At 44.7% G+C, this 17660-nt stretch overlaps 1 protein-coding gene across 2 annotated transcripts in view; it reads right to left on the bottom strand.

Annotated features, from left to right (window-relative positions):
• The window catches only part of UNC5C (unc-5 netrin receptor C), a 242832-nt gene extending 231819 nt beyond the window's left edge, over nucleotides 1-11013 (bottom strand). For both annotated transcript variants that reach the window (XM_063156584.1, XM_063156585.1), the window contains exon 1: nucleotides 10790-11013. In XM_063156584.1, the coding sequence (XP_063012654.1) occupies nucleotides 10790-10913 (124 nt within the window). In that variant the 5' untranslated portion in view covers nucleotides 10914-11013. The remainder of the gene's footprint in view (nucleotides 1-10789) is intronic.
• Between the last annotated feature and the right edge of the window lie 6647 nt (nucleotides 11014-17660).

Here is a 17660-nt window from a genome sequence, read left to right as displayed (position 1 = left end):
AATCCCAAGCAATCCAGTGAAAATAATCAGGCAGAAAGTAAATTTGATCACAATACTGTTATCTATTGATTTCCCTAAACAAAACAAGGCAGTGAAACCAAGTACTGGCAAAATAAGCTGATCAGTAAAACAAAGCAGATTATTACTCCACACAAAATCACTAAATCACTTTGCCACTTAAATTCATTTTCTTTGCAAATGTTTCTTATAAATGAAAAGCTAAAACTTTATTCTTGAGACTATAAAATTATATAAATGTTTATAAAGTAATTAAATTAGGCATTTTAATTTTTTTTTAAGATTTGGAAGGTTTTATCTAATAGCCATGTTTACTACAAGGAATTAATATATTAACTTTGGGGGGTGGATGGAAGAAAAAGATTCATACAGAAATATTTCAGGACAAGCAAAGGAGAAAAGTCAGCAGCAGTGCTTGTGAAAGGCAAATGGCACTTCTCATTCTACTGCCTGCACCAGGATAACAACTGCTTTTGTTACCAGCTACCAGGCTACACTTCTAACCTAAAACTTTGAAGCCCATGCTTTTAGTGGCAGAGGTCTTTATTCAAAAATGATTGCTAAGGCAGGAAATTGCCACACATTTGTGTGTAATAGATATTTACGTGGATATCTGCCGACGGTTGGTGACATTTGGCTGTCAGTGTTCTTATCTAAAATATCGTAACAAAAAGCCAAGCAAAGAAAAAGTCTGCCTGAAAGAATCTTGCCAACTTGTTTTTAAGTGAAGCACCCTGTTAAACTCTCTACAGAAAAGAGTCACATTGCTACATGGAAGGAAAATGAAAAGCCTCAAAGTTATTCAAATTATTTAGCTTCAAAATAAACCAAAGCAAAAAAGAAACAACTCCAGGAAAAAACTTGCCACCAAGTACGATGAGATCAAGGTCTGTTCATCCTAGAATCTCACTCTACTGTGTCAACATATTTTTTAACACAGAAGCAGATCAGCTTCTGCCATGTGCTGGCTCTGAAATTAATGGAGCTACATTTGGTGGTGGTCATAACCTGGCCTTGTACCACATAAGTCTATCTTTGGTATAAACATTAGACATTTAAAAAAAACCAAAAGGAAACTGACAGTGAAACTGACAGGTCCCACTACTGAACTTTCTAGCTACAAACTTTCCAGTTACTTAGGAAGTAAGAAATTCAGAACTTCCTATTTGCTACAGTACAGCTATTTTGCATGATGAAGAGAAGGAAAACCCACACTCCTATTCTTGCCAGCAGAGATCTGCTGTGTAAGAAGATTGCTGCATTTTGTTTGAGCAAGAGACCAAAAAAGTTACCCTCACCTCCAAAAACTGGTGAGGAAGCAGAAAGGAAGCACCTCAAGCTAGGTTTGGAATGTCTACATGAAAAGAATTTGTAATGGGGATGATGATTTGTCAAAAAATAGTGCAGCTTTAGGGCCAAAAAGCTTTGAGCAAGGAATACAAGTATTTCATCAGACAATTCAGCAAGATTTTCTGTGAACAGCACTTGTAGAAGGGCAGACTCTTTCCCATGTAATTACAGACTCCTTCCTTAACCAGACTGAGTTCTAGTTTCCACAATGAACCCTGATTTTCAGATTAAGTGGCCAAGCTTAACAGAGGAAATTTTATCTCTTTCGAGTTGAAAGAACCAGGGAGTTTTATCCTATTAATAGAGGTTCATACAGCAGAGATTTCTCTATAGTCTCATCTGAGTGCAAACATGAAATTTCAGCCTGGACACCTCACTGTTTGCCTGTTAGCCCCAGTTACTCATTTTTAGCCACAGCCACTCATCTTTTGCATGTGTAGAGCTGCAAAACAACCCAACAGACCCACAAAATTGTGGGAGAAGGGAAAGGTGAGAGGGTTACATCTGTGCTGACTCCATGAGCAACTGGCAAAACTTAAGAGATATATTAACGAAAGAGAAAAGCCATTCAGACTGAGGCAGTGTGCATATCTGTACTTGGAATTACTCCTGATAAGTGCCTTCACTTCAGTCAGTGTAGATAAATCCAGTGCCCATGAGAACAGAATTAGTCTCACTTGCTATTCTGTCCCACTTCTTACTCCTTGATTTCAGTATGACTGAACTGCAATTAACCTCATTCAGTGAGACTGTATTATTATTTTCACTCACTATGTAAACTTTCCAGTATAAACACATATGCTGGGAGTGGATAAGACAAGCAACGTATTTAAACAATAGATACACCATATCATAAAAGTGCAGCAATTCATATGCCAGCCATTACTTTAGCAAATTGATGACTGAAATATAGCTCTCCAAGAAGCTCTGAATTACTAATAATCCTGTGGTGATCCCTTTTCACTGTCTCATGTGAAATGCACTAAAATCAAGCAAAGAAACACCTGGGGAACAACTATCCTGAACAACAGTTCAAACAAGTTTCCAAAACGGCTGCAATAAAGTCAACCTCTTCTGACAGATCATTCAAGGCTTACTTGAACATTTTCTTGTATCTAGCTGATGAAATTCAAGATTTCTCAAACAATTGCATCCAGCACTCAGGGGACCAAGAAAAACGCAAGCTTTCCTTTTTCTCAAAGGATACACCGCTAATCCACTGAGATTAACATTTCAACCTCTCACTCAATATAAGACTAAGAAATAAAGCTACTTTGCTTCTTGAAAATAACTAAAAAGGGATTGGCAAAAGCTACCTAACAAGAAAATGCTCAGCTGTTGCCAGGCCAGTGAAATCTATCTGAGCTCCTTAGTGTTATTGTTGAAAATGTTCCTGCAACAAGAGAAAAAAGATACTGATTTAATTGCCTAGGCAACCTCATAGCTTTTATAACTCATAAGGCAACGGGGTCCTCTGGAGCATAAGTCATTCATTCAGATGAATGAAGTACAGTTGAATAACATAGTCCTGAATTGCAGATTAAACCCAAATGAAACAAAACAGCCCAGGACAGTGAACCTTATTCCATTTACAACAGTGCTGCAGCCATGCCCTGGATCTGCGCTTCCTCCTTCCAAATTTGAGATAACACTGTGGATTGCATTGGGCAAAGCAAATCCTTCCAAACTGCCTGCCACCAGAAAGTCAGAGTTTTTAGGAAGCATCCCTCTTCTGGGCAACAGCATATAATTTTGCCTGTTCCTTTGTTCTGGTTCCGGCCAGCACACAGTTAATTTTTGCAGTAGCTAGGAGAGGGCATGGCCAGGACCTGAAGATTATACTGAACCAACTCACTTCATTTTCCAGTGATGAGGTGAAGGGCTCTCTTCCAAGTCTGGGTGGTGTGGCAGAGGGAGCAGTGAGGCATTACTGTGGTCAGGGAGTTTCCATGTGAATCATTCAACTCTTTCTCCCACCTTCTGTTGCCAGTATTGTTGCTGTACAATTTCTTATCTAACTGCTGTTCCCAGAAAATGGTTCTTAGCTCAACCCATGATCTTTACATTTTGTGCCTCCCATTCACCATCCCACCTCAGGAGAAGGGAGGAGAGAGAGAGTGAGGATCACATGGTTTCGAGGGTCCCAGTGGGAGATACTAAACTGAGGAGTACCAGTCCTAACCCAAACCATGCTTTTATACAAGTTTCTAGATTACAGCAGATATAAAGACACCATCAGTGAGACTCAAGAAATTCAACATTGAGAAGGTACCTGAGAGCCTTCTTAACATAGCATTCCCTCTGTACCATGCCCTCTTTCTTCAAACAAGAAGAATGGACTGCAGCATCAGTCTTGGCTACTCAGAATGCTTGAGCTCATAATTTGGTTTCCCTTACACATTTGCTCTGTACGCTTAGGCAACTCCCCCCAGACCTCTCCACCAAACAGTGATAAATACAGCAAGCTTCCAAATTCAGCAAAGCAGAGATTGAATAACTAAGGCAATGTTACAAACAAGAACTTCCCATTATGCCCAGGAACACAAGCACATAGCTTTGCTAAAGACGCAACTGCAGTTTTCCCCACAGGAGGTATTACCAACTGAGACAAGCCTGCACAGCTTTTTGGGTGCCTCTCCTGTCCTGCCTGTGTAGGACTCACAACAAAGTGAGAATTTGAGGAGGTGCTGAGGCACTGCAGCATCACATGCTCACAAGGGAGGTGTCCCTGCCTTGATGGGACTGTTGGGCTGCCGTGCAAGCTAGAGCAGCACTGCTTGTATTCAGGGAGCAGGAAAGGTAATCACCCAAATTCAGCATTGCCTGACACTCCCTGGAGGAAATAAGGGCATGTCTGGCACCACCGAGAATCTGGGTCTCCATGTCAATCTGCATCACAGTAAAATCAGTGTGATTTACCAAAAACCAAAATCCACAAAAAAACCCCACACCCAAACAAAAAAACAAACCAAAACAGTAAGATCTAGAGAGCAGTGTAATATATGCCTTAACCAGGGCTAACCAGGACTGTAAATGAAGTCTAACAGTGAGATTTTTCACTGGGCTGGTTGAAATACGTGGAAAAATGTAAACGGAAATAAAAAACATTGCTGTCAGAAGACTTCAAAACTTCTTAGCTTCATTTTCACTGAACACCTAACACAGTTTCAGAGAGCATAAATACAAATAGTTTGGACAGTAGGGTAAATATTCAGGGCTTTATTGACCTTTTCTCTGAAATAACTGAGTCTTTTCTGGTTTTGATTAAGATTTCTTCCCTTTTTTCCAACCTCCCCTGAGCAAATAAGCAAAAAGGAATCTTTTTTTTCTCCTTTGTTTCCCCCTAGATTTTCCATGTTGATAAAAAGGGTATTTCTAAGTGAGACTGTTTTTGCATGAAGCTCTTTTTCCCCAGCCCAAACTTTTAGATAATGTGCCAGGCTATAAAGGGACTCCCCAAATCCTGGCATTTGATGACTTGGGAGGAAATCCCATATTTCCTGCTTAACGTCCATGTGATTTGGGATGGAGTCATAAAAGCAAACAGGAAGTTGTTCTAGTGATGACTGCCTAGAGAGAAAGCCATATACAAGCATCTCTGAGGTTGCTGAGAGCTGAGAAAATCTCTGGCAGCTCCTGCCCACTCCTCCCACTCACTGCACCTCACTTGTGAGTGTTGTTTGCACAAGCAGAGCCAGCCTTGAGGAAAACAACTGGAAAACAGCTACAGTTCAGGGCTTTCCTTTAGCTCCTTAGTGTGCACACAGTTTTATGCTACATCCTCACACCAGAAAGATAAATCTAAATACAATAACCACACTGGATCTTCGGCAAACATATTTAACCAAACCTATCATGAACCCAACAATACTCAATAAATCATCTCTCCAGCACAGTAGTGGAGTTGGGGGCTGGAGTACCTACAGATGACCCCATTAATTTAAACACAGGGGGATGAAGTATGCTCAAAATCAAGGGGAATTTTGTTGTTCCTACTTATTACGTGTAAAGTTCTTTATAACCATTTCCCTTTTTAGCATAATTTCAAATGCTTGCTTGCAAATGATGCAAATTAAGTGTTTCTTGGAATATAGCTTGCTTCCTAGAAGACTTAATAACATTTCCTTCAGATTGCCTCTTGGATAATGTTATGATGGAAAGATCCAGGGGTGCCTGCTCCTGAGACTGGACTCTACTGAGCACACACAATAAATCACTTAAAACACCACCATTCCTTCAGTCCTTGGAAGCAGCCGGCACTGAACTGTGCCTCTGCACAACATTATCCTGACGCTGTGCTGATGGGGGTTATGGCCAACTGGAAAACCACAGCTCGTCTCTCACTCCTTTCCTTTGATTCTCGACTTGCACTCGAGAAGCTGTTCTGTCCCTCGGAGCCCAAGCGCAGCAGAGCCGGCTAATGCAAATGACAGACGCTGTCATTACTGCTCCGCTGGCACCGCTGCCAAGATCGCTGCCTGCTAGACGTGAATACCTCCACTGGGTGGCTAACGAGATGTGCTCTTCACAAACCAGCACAGCCCTCTCCCCACCCTAAAGGGAGGAAAGACAATGCCATTTCTTCCTAAAGGGACGTGTAGACAGTTATGTACAGAAATGCATTGCATAGGCAAAGCATCCATGATTACAGTTTTATTTCAAAGACAGCCTCCAGTAACTTTTTTTCAATGACAAATCAACAGTTTGAGACTCACATGGAGACCAATCATCTTAGATTAAATCACAGCAAACTGTTCACTAGTCCAAGCGATGCAAATTTACCCAGGAACTGCCTTTTGCACCAGCAATTCAAACATATTTTTCTGATAGGCTGGAAAAGTTATTTTCTTGCCTTTTTGTAGAAAAAGTATCCAGAACAGATTCCTCGAAAGCCCAGTGACATAAAATCCAGAAAGAACCAGAAATCAAGAAATACAGCCATACACTATAAAACAGGTTACTAAAACCAAAGTTGTTTTGCTGGTAGCATGACATTAATGTAGCTTGGCTTTTTGAAGTAACTCTCCTCTGTATTCTACTTATGCATAAATTTCCAGTCATATACTGTACAGAAATAGTCAGTAGTTGTCCTTCTCAGCCCGGGCTTCTCTTGCTTTCCATAGGAACTGATTTGCTTCATATCCTATTCACCTGAACTGCGCAGGCTGTGCCTCAAAACACCTCTCTTCCATTTGCATAAAAATCAAGATATTTACATGGAAATGTCTAATAAATATAGCCCACATTTTGTCCTTTTCTACTGCACAGACCAGCTATGGAACTGATTTGCCTGGCCTTGGCACAGAGTTGTATTCCTGTTTTCAGATGTACTGTATTTGGAAAATTAAATTAGGAAAATCATTTTAATTTGGTTAAGGCTGTTTCCTGTTTCTGAATTTGGATGTCATACACAAAGCTAGTCCCAAAATATAGTGAATAACTGGGGTTTAAGACCATTACCAAGGAAAATAAATTTGTGTGGTGAATGATCCATGTAAAGTGATTAAGTGCAAACATGCACAACAACTGTGGAAATGTTTAGAGGCACTCTGGCATTCTTATTGTACGGAGGGATAAATGACACTGCCAGTAATTCTGAAGAGCCATCAGGAGGAGCCTGTATGTGATCTATATATTTTTTCCATAACTCTTGCAACCAGCTGCTAGAGCCTGGAGCCAGAGGAAGAAGAACTCAGATCCTGGCTCCCATGTTCCCAGGGAGGAATCTCTCCTCTATGTAAATATTCATTCACTTAATTTTAATCCCGCTTAAACTCCACCTCTGTCAGCAAAGGAAACACAGTGGCTGCTTTGCTTTCAGCAAAGAGTACTGCAGTACTAAAATGTACTCAGAACAAGTACAGGCTACCACATCCGGCTCAAACTTGTCAGCATCACTGAAATCTACCACAGTGCATCACTTTGAAACAGATTAATGCTCCAAAGAGCCTTATCCATTCACAACAAAATACTACTTGGCTCCTGCTTTATTATTACAAATATTACAACCGCATGATCAAGTACAAGAAGTCCACTGATGCATCAAGACAATTAAGTCCTTTCCTCACCTTTTTTCAACAAGATGCGTTTAGGTATTTAATTAGGAAATGCATCCCCAAAAGGTTACTACCTATTCACATGTTATAGTTCACTTTTTCTGCACTAAGCATTTTCAAACTGCTGCTGTTGCTAATACAGACCATGCTGGGGCAAGACAAATATCTGCACATATGGTTCTTTTACAGTTTTCTTTTTAAATTATCACTTTGATTTAATTAGTTTGAGGGGTTAAGCATGAAAAATGCACTCTTTTATTGTAAGGGAATAAATGAAACACAACCTCATTAATACATAGTCCATTTAGCTTTTCTACCATCTTTTACACCATCCTTATTAACCCCAAAAGCTGTCTGGACCATGTTTGTCACTACAAATAGACAGCCTGACCCTCCCTTTCGTCCCAGCTACACAACAAAAAGGTGGGAGCCACAGGATAAGTGGATAACAGTTTGGGAGGCAGGAAGTGTGGGGGCTGTAGGGGAGCACAACAGCTGAAACCCAATCTCTGCTGACTGAAGAGCCAAAGGAAAAGTTGCTCTTATGGAGATGGCACCGAAATGCCCAGCAGGGGCACAGTTTGGGGCATTTAAATTCTCATTCTGATAGCTTATCATAGAGGTATAGTAAATGCAGCGAATGCCAAGTCACAGTTGATCCTGGCTTGATAATCGCTCTGGCCCCATTCACACCGCTTTGAGAATTAAGGGCTGTCTCTACCATTGCAGCCATTTCCTGTTCTCTCCTGATAACAGCGGAAAAATACGCAGACAGCTTCAGATAAGAAGATAAGAAATACTCATAAAACAAAAAGTGTATTTAGGTCTGCTGAGAAGCTCACAGGAGGACGCCAAGATGCAGTGATAATGAACGTGCCAGGGAGTGAGGGGGAGCTGGCCCAACAGCCCCTCAGTTAATAAATTCATCTTCTACAAGGAAATGGTAGAAAAGGAAGGTAGGAAAGCACAAGTCCCAGCAATGCTCACGGCTTTCTCAGCCTGCTTCAAAAGCTAAAGATAGTTGGGGAATTGAGATGAAAGATGTATGTTTTTGAAATGTATATATAGAATAGAGGGAAAACTTTGCCCGGTGCTATATGATAAGGAAACTTCCTGAAGAGGGCATAGTTAAACTGTTGATTCATTGCCTCACTGAAGCACTGTGTACACACACACGAAGATCCCCACTGCACAAACCAATGAGAAAATCCCTCAGCTCTGGGAAAAATGCCAAAACCAGGTCTGCACCCAAATTCGCTGCCTGGTCCTAGCAATAAAAATAAAAGTATAAATGGAAAAAAAAAAAAAAAAAGTCCAAGACAAAGAGCTATATCCCAACCAGATTCCCTGGATTTTTCACTCTGTTGTGGAAGTTTCTCACACACTGGGGAGTGCTGCTGAAGAGCTCTCCGCCCCTCTCTGGGTAGGTGAGCACACCTGTGTTCTGTGGCAGGTCCCACACTGCGTTGTCCTTTGCAGGATAGGAACAGGGGGCCTGGCTCCTGTGCCCTTGTGGCACTTCTGTCACACAGTGTTGTGTCACAGAGGGTAAGTGTGGGAAGGAGAAACCATCCGGGAGTGGGAGGCATGAGCCCTGTGGCATCGCGAGCAGCGCTCTGGAGCAGCCGAACGCAGGGGGTCCTCTCTTCCCCGCTCAGGCCATCTGTCATGTGAAACTCCCGTGTCCTGCCAGCAGAGCCAGCAGGCTCCTTTCCACTCCGGGTCCAACTCTCTGAGGGGAGCTTTCTTCTCCAACACCCTCTGACATGACATATCTCTCTCTATTGACACAGGCTGATACAAACCCCTGGACATGCAGGTCCACACACATATGGCACTACTTAAACCCCTAAATACAAAATATCAAACCTGTCTTACCATGAACAGGAAAACAACCAGTGAAAGGAAATTATATGGAAGACACAGATGAAGCATGCCATGATGCATAAGGGATTTTTGTGCTCTCATTCCCTGCTACTCCCTTTTCATGGCCAGATTTCTGATCTTCCTCCGAAATAAATGAGCAAGGGAATGTGACTCTGAGGGGATGGAGTGAGTATCAGCAGGAAATGGATTAGCACTGTTGTATGTACAGGCATGATGTTCAGTGCACCCAGCCCACCAGCAGCAAACCTACAGCTCCGTGCCTGGGAGAACCCACAGAAAGCCTGCCAGAGGCACCAGGAATCAGAACAACCATTGCTGTTCTCCTGTCAAAACGGCCACAGAGGAGTGCACTTTGTAACGGCTGGGTGAGAGCACAGGGTCCGATCTGTGCAGTTATCACAAATGCCTCTCCACAGACATGATGTGGGGAAAATCAAGTATTCTTACACTTGCATTATGCTAGTAACTTCAAATCAAAACTGTGGTGCATGTTATTACTTCGTGGCTACATACATGTGGAAAATAAACAAAGAAGCTTCTAAAATTTCTTTTCTCTTGGTAATCATATAACTGAGATTTCCAACTGCTTTACCCAACTCCGCACATCTTTGCTATGTGCAGCTCTGCCCACATGCAGCAGCAAGCTCTCTTTCTCTCTCCTGTGTTCTACAAAAGCAACACATTTCCACATTAGATCTAACTCCTGGAAAGAAAGAAGAGAAGCACCGAGAAAGTTTGTCCAGCAACAGCTCGCAGGAGAAAAAGCCTCCTGCTGTGGCTGTCAGCCTGGTGGGTGCCACACTGAGCCAGGGCTCTTTGTGATGCTCTCAAACACCCCTAAACACGCACTGAGAAGCAATACATTGCCACTTAAAAAGGGGAATTTGTACAAGGGCTACCGGGAAGGCAAATCGAGATGTACTCCAGAATCCCCGACACGGGAAAGGAAACAAAATCTCAAAACATAAACACAGAAAGACGGTGACTCCCTTAGGGTGTATCATGTTTTTGGCAGGAAGAAGGAGAGCGTTGGGGGGCCTTGGGGGGTTCAAGGCCGACCGTCGATTGCAGAGCTCCAGGCTCTGGCTTTGCCGCTGGCAGGGACACCCGCCCCGCACCTGCCTTTCCCCGCACCTTGCCGGCCCTGCGGGGCGCACCGGCGGCTCTCCCGCCCCGGAGGGCTGCCGGCGGGGCTCCTTCAGCGCCAACTTCCCCGCCGCTCCCCGTGCCTCATTGAGGACGGAGTGCAGGCAAACGCCTGTCCCGGCCAGGATCAGCACCTACAGACTCGACCCGGCAGGTACGACCGGACCCTCCAGACCCCGGCGGGCATCGTGCATGCGGGCGATTGCACTGTTTGCACACACAAACGCAGTAAAATAGATAATCATGGCATAAACTCGCATTTCCAACCCGCAAAAGGAGGATGCCCCAACCCCTCTCCATCCATCCATCCATGCATCCATCCATCGCCTTACCTTGCGCCGCGGAGCCGGGGCGGCTGGCCCCCAGGACGGCCAGGGCGGGGAGCACCACCGTCTGCAGCAGGTATCCCAGTCCCAGCCCGCAGCGGGCCGCTGTCCCCTCCAGCCCCTTCCCCATGGCCGGGGCAGCGGGGCAGTGTCGCGGAGCCGTGGAGCTTTGCTGTGCCGCCGGTGCCGGCCCCGTCCCAGCTCCGGGCGCGGAGCGGAGCCCCCGCCAGGCGCTCAGGCTGCGCGGAGGGCGGCGGGGCGCGGGGCTGCGCTCGGGCCGGGCGGGCAGAGGCGCTGCATGGCCCCGCGGAGGGGCGCGGAGCCGGCGGAGCGCTGCTTTCTTCCCGCGGGCGGCTCGGCGCGGCTGCCTCCACCCGGGGGTGGGCGGGGGCCGGGGCCGGGGCTGGGGCTGGGGAGCGGGGGCTGCGCCGGCCGCCTGCGATAGAATGCGAGCCGGAGCGAGGAGCAGACCCAGAGGGAAGGGGGCGGGGGAGGCTGGGAGCCACCCGCCGCAGAACCGGCCCCCTTTCGCCTCCTCCGCCCGCGCCCCCTGCGCGCAGAGCCGCGGGCACAGGCGCACGCCGATGTTGGTGCGCACACGTGCGCGCCCGCACACGCAGCAGCGGCAGCAGCAGGGCACGCTGCACCCCGCCCCGCACACCTGGGCACGGCAGGCGGGGCTGCGCTGCCCGACCCCACCACACCCGCGGCTCTCGCATCCCCAGACTGTCCCCGTGGGCCTGATACCCACGCACACGCCTTCAGGACTCTGGGCGATAAGGACCATCTTTAGGGAGCCAGCAAATGCAGGGTTGGGGAGCCCCATGCGGACGGGGTGTACTAGTCTGCTCCCACAAGCAGCAGGGCAGGGGGAGAGATCGCACCAGGAGTGCTGTTGGAGAACCCACCACCCCTGGGGAGCATCTCCCCATCTGCCCTCCAGGGCTTCTCTACTAAGGCTGGGGTCACTCCCTTCCAGCCCTTATCCTTCCACCTTCTTGCACCCCCAAAAAGCTGCACCCGGCCTCCGAATTCACCATGTGCCCACCAAATCTCACTGAGAAGGATAGCAGCACCCACACCTCAGGTTCACTGCTCAACCACGGCTTGGGTTGGCTTGATCTGCTGCCTTCTATAGGGTTTTTTTTTGTTTGTTAGGGGTTTTTTCTCTGGTTGGTTTGCTTTTGGTGGGTTTTATGTTTGGTCTTGGGTTTTCTTTTCTTTTCTAAGCTGTCCTTCCCTTGGCAGAGCCACAGCGGGCCATCGCGAGCAGACCCAGCACCTCACACACCACGTGTGCCAATGCCAGGGGCTGTAGCCCCGGAACCCTCCCCACACCATGGTACTCCAGAGAGCATTGCCTTCTCCAGCCCAAAGTTCCCCCAAGCCGGGCTGCGTGCGAGGCAAGGAGCACCCTCTTCCCGGGAGGTGTGGATGGGATCTTCCCAGTCATTCTGGCTTTGCCTTCCCCTCCCTGTCCCTTCCACACAGGAAAAGAGCTACCAGCCTTGCCAATGCTGCAGGAGGGTTTCCTGGGGCCGCTGGAGCTGTCTGCCCCAAGGGAGGCTCTGTCCCATCTGCCCCCTGGCTTTAATGTCCTTCCCAGGGAATTGCCCAGACTGTTCCCATCTCAGGATCTGGCGGGGCAGCAGTTTTTTCTCCTGGACAACAGCTGATATAAAGCTGCAGTGTGACAAGAAAGTAAAGTCCAAATTGTTGGGGGCTTTGATTTGGTTTTTTTTGCTTTGCTTTGGGTTTTTGTTGTTTGTTTGTTTTTATGTTCGGTTTTGATTGTTTGTTTGGGGTTTTTTTGGTAGAGGCTAAGAGCATGGAAAAAGGGGTAGTTTTTGTTCTGGGCATGCCTGGAGGTGCCCCAAGTAGGCTGTGTTTCAAGCTCAACAGCTAGTTTTTACCCAATAACTCTCAGTGATTCTCTCCAACTGGAGAACTCCATCTCTCCATCTCCTCTCTGTTCTACATCTTTTAAGGGGGCGAGTCCCATCTGCTTCAAACAATACAGCACAGGCTAGGAAATATTAAGGCTCCACCAAAATCTGTGATTTAAATTTCTGTGTAAGTGGTAAAAAGGAAACTCTCAACTTTTACCCAGATTCAAAGGAGAATGCGAGTCCTGAGCAGGAGCTTTTTTGATTGCAGATGCTCCCCACAGTAATTCCTGACTTCATGCTCCCTAGATCAGATAGTCAACAGAACAGATCCCCATGTATGATATTTATTTGCCTGTTTTGCCTTAACTCTGTGAATTGGGAGCATCTCTCCTTTTTTGGAGACTTACTGTTCCCTCTGTTCCAGGGAAAACTTTTCAGAGGCAGGAAGAGAGACGCCTGAAGGATGTCACATGCAGAGGAGGCATTTGTTGCAGCACCAGCTGACGAGCACATCTCTTGCCACAAGGGAACGGAGAGGGAGGGCTTGCTTCTCCATTAATCAGAGTTAATTTATTTTTGATGTTTTGGGGCCTCCCAGGAATAATACCTATAGTTCCAGGCTTAGTTTCTAGTTAGTAGCTCAGTGACCTCATTAAATAGGTCCATCCCAATTTCAAGATGATGTCCCTGCAGCCCTGCCTGGGGATCCCTGGTGGCTGCCAACCTGTCAGCCTCTGTGCCCTGGAGTAGGTGCAAGGGGGAGCATTGCTGGTTTACAGCTGTGACAGAAGTGATGGCACAGGGACCACAAGCCCTCACTTGGGAAGAAAGTCCTTTCCCAGTACCCAAGGTGTGGTGAACAATGGAGGAGCAAAGGTACTGCAGCCTGAGGTTTTCAGTAGCCACTTTTTACTGAAGTGGCTATACCTTGGCCTAGAGAAGATGGCTCAAGCAACAGCAACCAATAACTGGATAGGGGTCTTATCAGGAAAACATGCTTTCAAATCTTTCCATGTTCAATTATGTGTAGGAAAGGGCATCCAAGGATGTTTCATGCATCTGCATCACTGAGCTTTCTCAGAAATACAATATACTCTAAGAAATGACTTTTTTGTCTGGGCCATCCCCAATACCACCACACTGGATTTTCCCTACTCAGGAGCAAGTCTGTCCAAGAGCTCTTCATTTTTCTCCTTATGAGATAAACAGAATTATTATCCCAGCTTAATAAATTTCAAATTTGACATGGAGATAAAGGATTGAGGTAATTCAGAGTTTTGGTATTAGAAAGTGCAAATTACCTGGGTTTCTTCCAAAAGCAGTTGTTTTAGTTCTCTGATAGAACCTGGCTGGAAAGGTATTTCCCATCTCTCTGAAAAGTTTGTGACTTAGAAGTATCTGTAATGTAAGTCTATCACTTTGTTACCTTTAGTGTCCTAAAAACCACTCCATACCCTTCATACACTCATCTGAAGCAAGTATCAATCTCCAATTTTCATACTTGGACAGAAATATCAAGTGTCAAAGAGTCTGCATTGGAAAGTGGCTTTAGCAGCCTAACAGGTGTCACCTTAGTTTTTCAGGTAAGTTCAAGAAATCTCATCTCTAAATTAGATACTCCTAATAGACGATTATAAAATCTAGGGCAACATTTTAAAAGTTTTTGTGTGACTTGTGTATTGGTGAATTTGACTTTAGTGTATTTTGTTGCCCAAGCATCTGGAGTTGCACTAAAACAATCACAGAACAAATTCAGTTGTAAAAGACCTCTCAGGTCATTGAGTCTAAACCTTTACTTTTCACCAGCTTGTGAACTAGACCGTGGCACTAAGCGCCATGTTCAGTTATTTCTTGAGCGCCTCCAAGGATGATGATCCTGATGATCACCACCTCCCTGGGTAGTCCATTCCAATGTTTAACAGCCCTTCCATTAAGAAATTTGGACTAATGTTCAATCTAGTCAAAACTGGCTCCAAGTGGTATAAACCAGTTCAAATTGGATCCAGCTGGTTCAACTGGATCAAACCAGTTGCAACCACTTCATACCAATTTTAAACAATTCAAACAGGATTAAATTAATTCCAATAATTTCAAACCTGATTCAACTGGATCAAACCAGTTCCAGCTGGTTTAAACCAGATCAAACTTGTTCCACCTGGTTCAAACCAGTTTCCAGTGGTTCAAGGACCCCAGCCCTCACTGCAAAGAGTTTCAAAATTTGATGGATGACTTTGGAGCGGAGATACTCGGGTCCCCTGTGTTATGTGTGATGTCAGCAATGCTGGTTTGAACAACAAGAACAATCTCTTCTGTGCATCGATAACTACCTGTAAGAATTTGTTAACCAGTTGTCTCACTGAGCCTTGTGTTCCTTGGCGAGTACTGTCAGCTCAGGCCAACTGACCCAAGGACTCATTTTCCACACAAATGGCAGTAAGGGATGTGGATCCAGGCTACCCACCAGGTGATGACGATAGCCAAGATGCTCTCAGCTACTGCCCCACCCCTAACACAGCATGGCATGGTTGAGAGAGGGCTGTATTTCACATGTTCCTGCTCGAGCTGTTTGCAGTTCAGGGGAGCATGTGGCACACACACCTGCTTCTGGCTGTGCCATTCCCTCAGGCTCTGCCATGCTGCTTTTATTTTATGACAGAGCCCAGCACAGCACAATCCAAAAAGCAGGTGTGTGACAAACCTCTCACTTCACTGACATGACTGCCCCAAGCTATCAAGTACTGCAGCTTGCTCTCATAGTTCAGATAGGCAATTACCTCCTCTGTGGTTGCTGTGTGTGATACTGGGTATCAGCAAATGAAGCAACCCTCCTGATATCTTACATTTCAAGAGCAACACAGCCTCATTTCCAGTAAAAACTTATGAGTGGTTTTTCTCACGCTGAGAATGACTATTTGCAGTGGAATTGTGGTCCAAGGAAAATTTCTTTCATATCTATTGAAATTCAATAAAACAACTGTGTTTCATCTTCCAAAATCACTACTTTGTCTGCTTATTTATGGAAACAGATTTTTTCAAGTTCATTCTTACTTATGCACTATTGTAGTGTGCTAAATTTTCAGTCTTGGCATTATACTAGCAAGTCCATGGATCAGCATATACATATATGTTAATAGTGCACACTTAAACTGTTTAAACAGTGTTTCACCTCATAACAAACCATACTACAGAACTGTGCTGAATCACCTAGGAGACCATATGATATCCTGCTCCTGATACATTTTGAGGTGCACAGCTCTCATTTGTTTAATAAATTTATTAACAATTAACAACTTTGTTGTATACTCACCATTCTTTTGAACAGCTTGGCTTTCATAACATCTGAAGAGGACCTTTTTAAACTAATTATACCAAAGGGAGGACCAAATTCTGTCCCTATACATATGCTGGATACTGTGCATATTATCCTGTTGTATCTTACTGTGCACAACATCCTGCTGTCATTTGTGTAAGAGAATACTGCTGGAGCTGGGGACTTATATGCCCAGGCAATAAAGGTAAAAACTTCAAAGGTGTTTAAGCCTTAATTTCAGGGACATCATATTTTTGTATGGCAATGGGACTTAGGCCCCTTGCCCATTTTTGAAATGTGTGTCCTCCAGCTACTGCCAAATAATGCAGCCAAAGAGCTTTTCCTTTCATTTGAGTGGTTTGTAAACAGATCACAATTTTCTTATTTATTTATTCTCTCTTCCCTTTTTTTTTGTTTTGGTGAATATATTCTCTGAGCAGCTCCTGAGCTGTAGCTCATTCATGAGCATTTGAAGCTCGGTATCCAAACTATGTTACTTATTCCAATTGCATGGTATAGTATTAAATTAAAAAAAAAAAAAAAAAAAAAAGAAAAAATAAAAAAAAGGATAGAAAAAGCGTAATCATTTCAGTCTCTATCTGCCTGAAAAATCACTGCAAAAGTACCAAGGGTGAGACCTGCTGCCAATCCGTATTTGTCGGGACCCGAAGCGAGCGCTGTCCCGGCTGCTCCTTCGGCGATTGCGGCGCCTCCCAGCAGAGGGAGATGCGAGACGCCGGCTCCGGCCCCGGCTCGCAGCTCCCGCCGTCTCTGCAACAGATCGATGGGTCGTGAATGTTTTAGGAACATGTCCGGGTCCCATGGCTTCTCATTATCTAAGCATTTTATCGGAGAACAAACCTCTTTTAGGCCCGTCTCTGATAGTGCAGAATTCTACACCACGTTTCCTCAGTTTTTCCCTTTGGCTGAGGTGAAGGACATGAATAACTTGAAATATTTCAGTCTGTTGAGCAACAGTTTTATATTCTTCTCTCCCTCTCCACTCAGTATGTATTTTTGTAGCATTGTAACTACATAGCTACCTTTGAGTTGAATGTTAATGTGACTGAGGGGTGTCAGTCTCTGCCCCAAGATCATCTGATTCCAGCTGACCTGAGTTTCTCTTCTATCTACCAAGTACTAATTTCTGATTGTCCCTTTCAGGGTACAATGCCTTGAAATTTCTTTACAAGTGTCCCAAGAACCCTCCCTCTGACGTCTCAATACCACCTCACTGCCCACCTCTGCTTTTGTGGTTTTTTCCTGCCTTCGATACAATGAGAAAATAACATAATTGCTTTTAGGATCCTTGTTTCAAATTCTCTCTGTAGGTGTATATTCTGGGTTGCTCTTACCATGTGTGTATTTTATAGATTTTCTTCCCTGATGCACTTGGCAGAAAGCAGCATTAGAAAGAATTATAATTACAGTATTTATTAAACCACCTATTAGGGGAGGAAACTGACAGCATGAAGAAAGAAATATTTAAGAAAAATAATAAAACACACTGGCAAAATATGTTTAGAAAGATGCAGGTTCTATGAAGAAATCCAATTTTCAAGAAAATTAGCTGTTAACATAGTATTTTGGTGCTCTACAATATTATCAACTTGCATACAGACCTCTGTAGCATTAATTTATCTTCTAGATAAAAAAGGCATAATTTTAATTGTTACAG

This window comes from Melospiza melodia, chromosome 5 (assembly GCF_035770615.1).
Source record: "Melospiza melodia melodia isolate bMelMel2 chromosome 5, bMelMel2.pri, whole genome shotgun sequence".
NCBI lineage: Eukaryota > Metazoa > Chordata > Aves > Passeriformes > Passerellidae > Melospiza > Melospiza melodia.
Note: the sequence above shows the minus strand (reverse complement) of the source record. Positions and strands in the feature narration are given on the sequence as shown.